At 39.4% G+C, this 9,782-nt stretch overlaps 1 protein-coding gene across 2 annotated transcripts; it reads left to right on the forward strand.

Moving 5' to 3' along the window:
• Positions 1-1,617: 1,617 nt before the first annotated feature.
• Positions 1,618-9,597, forward strand: arg2 (arginase 2). 2 transcript variants are annotated; one of them, XM_046062336.1, is made up of 9 exons: positions 1,618-1,834; positions 1,957-2,241; positions 2,332-2,404; positions 6,634-6,808; positions 7,128-7,287; positions 7,928-8,022; positions 8,132-8,236; positions 8,422-8,558; positions 8,689-9,597. In XM_046062336.1, exons 2-9 carry the CDS (start codon positions 2,128-2,130, stop codon positions 8,877-8,879), a joined length of 1,050 nt encoding a protein of 349 aa, XP_045918292.1. In that variant the 5' UTR covers positions 1,618-1,834; positions 1,957-2,127; the 3' UTR covers positions 8,880-9,597. The 2 variants fall into 2 exon arrangements, with proteins under 2 accessions (XP_045918292.1, XP_045918293.1); XM_046062337.1 differs by having other exon boundaries at positions 1,618-1,822.
• The last annotated feature ends 185 nt before the right edge of the window (positions 9,598-9,782 follow it).

The following is a 9,782-nucleotide window of genomic DNA, read 5'->3' on the forward strand; positions in this document are numbered from 1 at the left end:
AATGCAACACCCAACATAGGCCTACTTTATCAATCAAAAAGTGTAGGATCTTGGTTAGACTAAATCCGTAACGAGGGCGACTTCCTGGGGAAAGGTTTTCCCTGATAGGCTAAATTCAGGGCATAAAATCCAAACCATGCTAAAATTCTTATATTTTGCATTTTCAAACCGCTTGATGGCGCCAAAAGCTTTTCTTTATTTTGTACCGAGGGAGCTGTTCCTTACCGCCCCATTGCGTTCATACCACAGGCCGGTTCATACGTGATTTTTCTAGCCGTTGGCTACGTCACACCCCGTTATTATAGTCTGATTACGTCAGTTCACTGTCGCTCGATGTTCTGTTCTTTTAAAGTGGGTTAAACATCTATTTTATTCCATGTTAGTTTAGTCTTTGCATTATAAACAACGTATCTGTTTCTCTGTTTTAGACATTCACATGTGTGTTTTTATTGTGTCTACTGTGCATATTTTTGCAAGAACACTATGTAGGCTATATATTGTTTTATGAATAAAACAAAACCAGGAGCAGTGTTGGGAAGGTTACTTTGGAAATGTAATATGTTACCGATTTCAAGTTACCTTATTTAAAAAGGTAATAATAGCCTAACTATTTCAATTTTTTATCAAAGTATTACATTTAATTGCTACTTTTTAAAATTTGTAATGAATATTTTCAACTGTTAACCATTTTCAAAAGACAGCTTGAGAGGAAATTTAACTGGTAGACCAGCGCTGCAAAGACAAAACATGCAAAGCAACAAAATAAATATTGGCCATATTTAACATATAGCCTTTTTGCAGACAATATTCAGATGTAACCCCCTATGTAATCATGAAAATTTTCATAGGGCCTAACAGTAATTTATTTACACATTTTTCCTTTATTTTGTAACGACATTACAATTACATGTAACTAGTTACTCCCCAATACTGACCATGACTTTATAGACATTATATACTTATACTTATACTCATCATTGCCTACCATAGCTACAACAGACACTGAAGTCAGCAGTGGTAGGCCTAATAAAGTAGTTTACATTTAGGCAACTAGCTACTGCACACTAAATGTAGACCTATCTGCTATAGTTAGAAGTTACTTTGCAGATTAAGATTACATACAAAACATATGAGATTATAAACATATTACACTGTTATAATCGACCCAACAGTTTCTAAAGTGATTCAAATTAGCTTTACATGGACCAGATAAACAGCAAAGCCCTGCTTAGCCTAGTGCTTCAGTAGACTACTAATAGTCCAGTGTATAAATAAAACACAAACATGTTTTAATGTTGTTTCTTTAAGTAGACCTACATTTAGCCGATAATACTTCAATACCCTACTTTTAATTCAGATTTTGAATGGAAAACTTTTACTTGTAATGGAGTGGGCCTTTGTTTTTACAGTGTGTTAGCCTATAACAACTACTTTTTTAACAGCTGCTTCTTGCATTAAGACTACTGATACCGAGAACCCATGACAGACAAAAGGTAGCCAACATTAGATAATACAGGCTATGTGTTTTTCTTGTTGACCCGATATCTGATGCCTGTTTTTTTTGCCAGAAATATGGGACACGGGAGGACAAACATCCAGGTCAAATAGCCAAGTGTAAACAGCAACAATCCAGCTTGGTTGCGTCTCTGGAAATTTCCATGTAACCTATAACGCTTCACAACAAACATTGCATCATGGCACTTGGCCAACTCCAGCTCCCAGACCAGGCCAGCAGAGCGAACCCACTTGTTTCGCCATTTCCTATTGGCTACTCCGAAGGTGTGTCGTTCAACTTGACGTCAGACACCTTACCCTGCTACCGGTAATATTTACGGTAAAGTTAACGCGTTATAGCATTCACGCTTAGCATCACTGCTCATTTCGACATACTCAAAGAAACATTTTGTTTCTATGAATACATTAGGGTGAGCTAACCACGCGATCTTTGTCATCCAGTTCACCAGCTCATGAATATTAAGTAGATGGGGGAGCCATAAAGCCTCCTCTAGCAGCAGCGCGGCCACATTCTGCCTGGCGCAACTTCTCACAGAGCTTCAGTAGTACTTTTGGTTTTCAAAGGGGGCGGTTTGATTTGGACTGAGTCAGTTTTAATTTCTGAAAAGAAACATGGCTTTGCGAGGACCTCTATTCCGTCTTCTCCGGACTCAACTCAGCCACACTTGCCAGCAAAGCAGAGCTCAATCCGTGGCTGTGCTGGGCGCCCCGTTTTCAAGAGGACAGGTAGGCTTTTTTTTTGTGAACGCGACTCTTCTTTTCACGTCAAGGGCAACATCTTCAGCAACTTTATCCTTTGTCTTTATTTTCTGACAGAAAAGAAGAGGAGTGGAACACGGCCCTAAAGTAATCAGAGATGCGGGACTCCTCGACAGGCTCTCCGGTTTGGGTAGGGATAATTAGTGGAGCAGTCGGTGCCGCTGCATTATGTAACAGTGAATGGGTGTAGCTAACATGCAGGCTCGCCTGGCAGCAAAACAGCTTTAACTTATCTCCAGTTATCAGCCTGCCTCTTACATCACCGGGAGACCGAAAATATAAACATCCGATTGCCTTGGAGAGGTTATTTCAGCACACACACACATGCGGTAGAGAACAAAGTGATCCTTGTGTCTTAACAAACGCTCACAGACATTTCTAGGATTATCATAGTTATAGGCCTACAACAGAATATGAAATGTAGCCGACTATATGCAGGCTAAAACGTGACAAATTTGCCCCTGGGGTTCAATAAAGTATTTCTGATCCTGATTCAAATACGATAAATAGCCATAATCTCCACTGAGTAGCTACATCACAAACCTTTTTGTGTGTAGCCTAGAGGCCTATAGTTTTTGCAAGTAGTTTGATATCAGAATAAAAATAAATCGCCTCACTGAAATCGTACAATGATGTAGCCTAAATCTCTGTAGAAATATAATTGGTGAAGTACAAAGTCATGATCTCCATTCGGTCGCCGCGGAAAGAGTTGGGCAACTAACGCGATGCCATACAAGGACAAGAAAACCATAAAGTATGGCCTACCAGGGCCAGTCTGTGAAACAACACAGGCACATTAACGTATGTTAACTCTGCACCGTGCAAGGGGATTTTGTTTTCTTCATTCGGGTAGCCACATGTATGGCTGTTTAGTCAGTCTTCTTCCTCGGCACATGCTCGGAGGGGTGCAGGAAATGGATGGTTAATTTATTTCCACTCTGTCGTCACTGCAGACAGACTCAGCCTCATTGTCACAAACTCTTTTTTTTGTTCCTTTCAATGGAGACGCCTACAGTCTGCAGGGGGACAGGGAGTGCCGCTTCAAAGATGAAAGTCTACACGGAAAGAATCCCATATTTATTTTAGCTCTCACGTCAATGAGGTTGTATTTTGTTTGACGTCTCAAGCTTGCATAACAATGCATATGCTGTGAGACAGTCGCAACAGGAATAATGTAAAAATAGCTGGCTTTAAAAATACCACTTAGTAGGCTATGATATGGTCACTATAAAGTCAGCATACTTAAAGTCTATATGTGGTCCAGACACAGATAAGTCTTGTTTAAATATACCAAGGACACACTGAAGATTAATGTGGTGCCATAAAATACCATTTGGTATAATCAAGTAAGAAGGGCTTTACACTAATGATTTAATGTAATTATTATTATTTAACCTGTTTAATATTTGATTAAGATAATGACACATGGCCATGACAAGTTAGCGCAAAGTGATGTCAAAACATTAATCATAATACAACTAGTAGTCTACTGTAGGCAGGATTATTTTACAAAAACAAAATAATTATACAAACAGAAAAAGACAATAATGTAACCTATGAGGAGGTCACTGGATGGCTTACCATGAGTCTCAAGCTAGTGGTGCCTGTTGTTTTATAAATGTACTATCATTGACATGAGTATATGATCATATGAACTCACTGCTGAGTTCCACAGACTGTTGGTCCTATTTTTGGTGACAATGGCAGCTTTATGCTATAAAGTTTTCCCACAATGGATAATCTAGGTATGTTAGTGTCAGTAGTATCTGGTTTTGTGTGGTAGCCAATCAAACAGACCCAGAGAGATGCAGAATTTGCCAGGTAATCCTAGCATGTCTGGTCCCAGACATCTGCTCATCAGCTGTAAACATCAAATGTTGTGCAAGAGAAGCAGCCCTCCCCATCCTCACACAGGAGTAGATCTACAGATGGGACATAATTTTATCTTCTGCAGCTAACATACTTTTATTATTCTGACAGAAGACACAGTTATTAATGCATGCAGTAAAGAACAGAGGGAGTTGTATGCTGTACAGATTGTAAAGCCACTTGAGGCTAACTGTTTTGTGATAGGCCTACTAGGTTATATATAGTAAATACAATTGACATTATATTTTACATTTATTTTTCTGCAGTGTATTGCAATCAAATTGTAGCAAATTTTCTCTATGATAAAAGAACCTCATCTGTTAAAATATATTTACAGTTATGTTCCTTACATTTAAACTTTGTCCAGAATACAGTAAACAGAACACAAATTGAAAATTTGTTCAAAATCAAATTTGTCATTTGTTAAGGAAAGACATTTTTAGTTTATTCTAGTATATTTTGAAAGTAGCTTAAGAATGATTCAGAAACTAAGATCTATGCCAGCTATATTTTTAACCGTAGGAAACCTAGATTTATGGTTATTATTTTCATTATCAGAATTTGCATAATCCTAGATGGGAAACCATATGATTTTTATGATCTGAGAAAATAACATCCTTGCTTGTTGAGAAATAACATTTTTGTAGCCTCTAATTACAGGGTTTCATTCTTTTTTTCTTTTTTTTTTTTTCCTTCTTTTTTTTTAAGTTTAAAATCAGAGTTTTGAGAAATTTCCTTAGTCTTCTGAAGTTGAAGGCAGTGAGTTGGCGAGGAGTCATCTTCCTGGTGGCCTGATGTCAATTTGGCAGCAGTGGAAAAAAAGATACAGCTGCCATGTCACTAGCTGAGCCCCAACGCGTGAAACCAAACCCTAACTGAACTCAATGCCATGTCATCTTGCAATCTTTACACTCTCAAGGTCGGTGTCCGTTTGTACAAGTTCTCTAGATGAAAACAATATACATAAAATAAAAACAATAATCATTGGGGTTTAACTACAGCAGACAGTACATGTAGAACCTATACTCTTGCGTTTCACAGTAAACAGAAGCAGAACTTGCTACTTGTCTGTTGCTGCTATAACCGACTTTCTGAATTATCCTGCAATAGATGCTCACGATTGCACTAAGACAAGTGCTATTCCTGTCCTGTCTACGAATGGTAATGAACCACACTGGTTCCCCTAAGATCAGCAGAGTAACAGTACACTGCCATCAAGGCTCACATTACCAGATGATCCCCCAATATGGTAGATCACATCACTTGTTTACTTCGCATTCTGTATTCTCAACTAAGTGGAAATATCCCAGTCTTTACTTCCGCAGCCACCTAGCATAGCTTGGCCTGCAGTGACTGCAACCTGAGCTGACGTGGGAAATGGACAGTGACAAACATCCTAGCGGAACAAGTGGGACTAGTGGAAAGTGCTATGTCACTAATGTTCCACTGGCATTCAGGGTCGGACTGGGATAATAATTCAGGACGGGAATCTAACGTCACTCCATTCCAAGCCAAGTCAACTGCACTTACTAAACAGGAATAAATATAATTTTAAAGTGTTTTACACCTGGGACTGACTGGACCTATGTTTATCATCATGACGCTCTGGTAGCTCTGAGTAACAGGAGATCCAGTTCCAGGTCCTGCTCACCTGAAAAGAGTATACAGGTCTTTATTTTCCAGATTATTTCCATTCACACGCATCTCCTGCATCCCGCATAGCATTATTAAGTTTTCTAAAACATCGATTCAACTGGGGAAAACGTAATTGTGAAATGATGTGCTTAAAATCACCAACCACATCCCTTGCTCGTGAAGATAACTGTAATTGTACAACATTTAGTGACACTTTTCTACTTTTAATGCACTCCCTTTCAGTTCCTTTTCTCTTTCTCCCGTGCTGTCCATTTTTTCTCCACACTTCTCAGTCATAAGCACTCCATGCACTGACTGAACTTTATATTGATGTGTACGTACATGCGCGTACAGACAGACAGAAACTATACTGTAAGGTTAAAAGCAGACAGGGAGGGAGGGGCTGACAGACTACAGTTCTGAGGGACTGTAGCTGCCCTGACTATTTGAATGATTAGGCATTTTTAACACTCCAAGCCAATCAGCTTCCAGTGCTCCCTATGGCCGGTCCCTTGGCATTGAATGACTCAGCCTCCATGGCAGACAGATGCATGTTAAGTCATGCTATGGAAGCTACAGGTTATGCAGGCTTTTCAACTGAAACTCTTGCAAGCACAAATGTTTCTTCAAAACAGACAACAGGGCAGTGTCCCAATGATTATAAAGATTGTCTAGAACCAACAGATTGCAGGTTCTATGCAACAGTCAGTGTATGTCCATCAACAGTCCTGGTGTAATACTCCGAACCCTTGCTCAATCAGTCACTCTAAACTTCACCAGCGACTCATCTAAGTGCCTTAAAAGTGCATTAAGGGCTTGAATTGATCAGCAGCATTTTGTTGTTGTGTTCCTCAGACTACTCTGTCCACGACTTTGGCGACCTCAACTTCCACCACCTGGAGAAGGATGAACCATACATGAATGTAAAGTCCCCTCGCACTGTGGGTGCAGCAAATAAGATGCTGGCTGGTGCAGTGAGCAGAGCGGTTGGTGCTGGTCACACCCTTGTCATGCTGGGTGGTGATCACAGGTAAATGATCAGATAATATCAAATGTAAAGACTAAAAATTGTTATATACAGTATGTGAACAGCACCTGCCCCGAAACCATGCAGTACAATTAGTACATCATTTAGGTGTCCGAAGGCTACTGGATTTAATTTCCCCATATGTGTTAGTGATAGGACTCTCTTGCAAGGATACACTATAAACACAAGTGTCCAGTGTCAATCAAGTCCAGTTGCCCTTGACTTTAACCTTCTTTGGCTAATTATGACCTGGATGACTGAGAACCTTCACAGACAACTATAAACACCAGATATTTATAAGACTATCCTTCTCCTTTCACAGCCTTGCTATTGGATCAGTGGAAGGCCATGCCCAGCAGTGTCCTGACCTGTGTCTCATCTGGGTTGATGCTCATGCAGATGTAAATACGCCCATGACTTCTCCATCAGGAAACCTCCACGGCCAGCCTGTGGCATTCATGCTCAAAGAGCTGAAAGACAAGGTGAGGAGAAATATTAGACTTCATCCTTGTATTTCAGTGTACATAGAACTTGACAGTATTTTAGCAAGGAACACAAGTCAATACAAGCAACTAACATTTTAATATGCACTGACATCTGAATCATATAATTTGACTTTAATGTTTTGATGAAGGTGCAGTGTGATCAACTTCATCAGTTTTAATGTAAAGCTAAAAAAAAGGCTCACTTTATTGATTCAGAAGCTAAACTTTATAGATTATCAGCTGATCAAGGGACCCAATTTCAACAACCAGTGAATACTGCAACACTGACAGAACTTCCTACTGGTGGATGGAGCAAGACACCTAGACTGACAGAATAAGAAAAAGTCTCTCAATATCTGTATTTTTATGAAATGCTACTGTGGCCTGTTTGCCTTACAGCTGTAATATGAAGGAAGAAATAAACAAAAACACATATTGGACTCATTATCAGACTCTTCTCTGATCAGAACACGATCAGAACTTTTAAATGGGCTCTGTGACCTTCCAACAAGAAATGTTGACAGTCATATCAAACACCTATTTAGCTATAAGCCTGTTTATTAAGTTCAGCTGCAATTTTTCTGTCCCTGCATACATATACATTCCATATTACATTATCTCTGTATGTTTACAACAGATGCCAGATATCCCAGGGTTCTCCTGGATGAAGCCATTCCTCTGCTCGAGGGACCTGGTATACATTGGGCTGCGGGACGTTGACCCCGGAGAGCAGTAAGCACATACTATCACTTTTGAAACTTTCACTTTCATTTGGCTGATGTGAACTTAATTTTCCAACACTGAAAATGGTTCCTTATGTTTTTGATTTTGTTTAATACAGCCACATCTTGAAGGACCTGGGTATCCAGTACTTCACCATGAGGGATATTGACAGACTGGGCATTCAAAGGGTCATGGAAGTCACTCTTGACCATCTCCTGGCAAGGTATCTCTTACATATGTTACTGTTTAATATTTTTAACATGATTGTATGATTATTTTTTAAGTTTAATTTACCTAATGGTTACTAAAAATAAATTTTGGGGATTTTTTGTTTGATAAAACCAAATGATTGCCCATATCTAAGTTGAAGTGAACCTTAAATTAGCACTTTCTCACCTTCTTGAACAGAAAACAGCGACCGATCCACTTGAGCTTTGACATTGATGCATTCGACCCATCTCTGGCTCCAGCCACAGGAACGCCAGTGAACGGAGGTTTGACCTACAGGGAGGGAATCTACATCACAGAGGAAATCCACAACACAGGTACAGATGACTACAAATATGGTCGTGACATCCTACGTAGATAGCTTCATGCTCCTTTAATAGAAACCAGTTTTGTCAGTCCTTAAAGGGCCTTTATTGTCAGGTTTCTAACAAGTGTGTTGATGTGCAGGTCTGCTGTCAGCAATGGATCTGGTAGAAGTTAACCCTGTGCTGGGTGCCAACCGTGAAGCCATGGAGGCCACTGCCTCTTTAGCGGTCGACGTCATCGCGTCTTCTCTGGGACAGACAAGAGAAGGCGCTCATGTGTCCATTGATGAGATTCCCCCTGTGAAGGACGACACAGAGCAGCTGCGCCTCTGAGAGTATGAAGCAAAGCAATGGACTTGCATCCCTGAGCATTCCGCAACAAAGACTAAAACTAACAGCACCTGAAGTTCTTGTTCTCATCTCTTTGCTGTTCAGTGTTGAATGATGAAAACAAAATTATGTCTGGGTTCATAAAAATATAAGATTTGAGGAGAAACGTTCATATTAATAATGGTGACAATAGCCTGTGACATAATTTTGAAACCACTACACTTGTTGATGCAAATACTATTCTTTTGAGCAGCAAAACTAACTGATTCTGCTCCTGTGTGTAATAAGTTGTGGTAAGTGTTAGACGACACATCTGCCACATATTTATTATTTTTTTGGTTTTAAAGAGAATGAACCTGCCGCAGAGGTATGATTAAAAAGTTTGACTTAGTTTGAAATCCACAGTCTGATGTGACTGAGTCTCTCAAAACTGTTGTGGCTGTGCCATTTAGTAAAAACTAGTAATGAAGTGTGCACTTTTGGACCAGCTGTAGTTACTGCATTTTCTTTCTTACTTTTGTATTTCACAATGAACCTACTAGTTCATGTACTATTACTATGTATAAATATTTACTGACTACATCAGTATCAATTGGCTTGAAAACTGCAAAAACTGATCTAATGCTTGGTCTGTGTTTGACTTGATGTGGCCACTAAATGACTACTGCCCTTGTAACAAAGAGTTTATATTTGAGTCTTCCATAAATGTGATTACATTTTTTGTTCATGTGTACAGGTGTCTTATTTCCTCCTGAGTTTATTTTATTCTAACTAAATGGTTAGAGTCTACTTAAAATTTTGACCTGATGGTGGCACAAGATAAAAAAAAAAAAAACAGATCAAACACATTACAAGGGAACATGAATGTCTGTACCAAACGTCATGGCAATCCATCCAATAGCTGTT

This window comes from Micropterus dolomieu, linkage group LG11 (assembly GCF_021292245.1).
Source record: "Micropterus dolomieu isolate WLL.071019.BEF.003 ecotype Adirondacks linkage group LG11, ASM2129224v1, whole genome shotgun sequence".
NCBI lineage: Eukaryota > Metazoa > Chordata > Actinopteri > Centrarchiformes > Centrarchidae > Micropterus > Micropterus dolomieu.

Excerpts from the sequence above, each read along its gene's own strand:
- arg2 (XM_046062336.1), top strand. The coding sequence starts at position 2,128 with ATGGCTTTGCGAGGACCTCTATTCCGTCTTCTCCGGACTCAACTCAGC. Across the intron at positions 2,242-2,331 it reads CCCCGTTTTCAAGAGGACAG|AAAAGAAGAGGAGTGGAACA; the intron begins GTAGGCTTTTTT and ends ATTTTCTGACAG. Across the intron at positions 8,237-8,421 it reads CTTGACCATCTCCTGGCAAG|AAAACAGCGACCGATCCACT; the intron begins GTATCTCTTACA and ends CTTCTTGAACAG.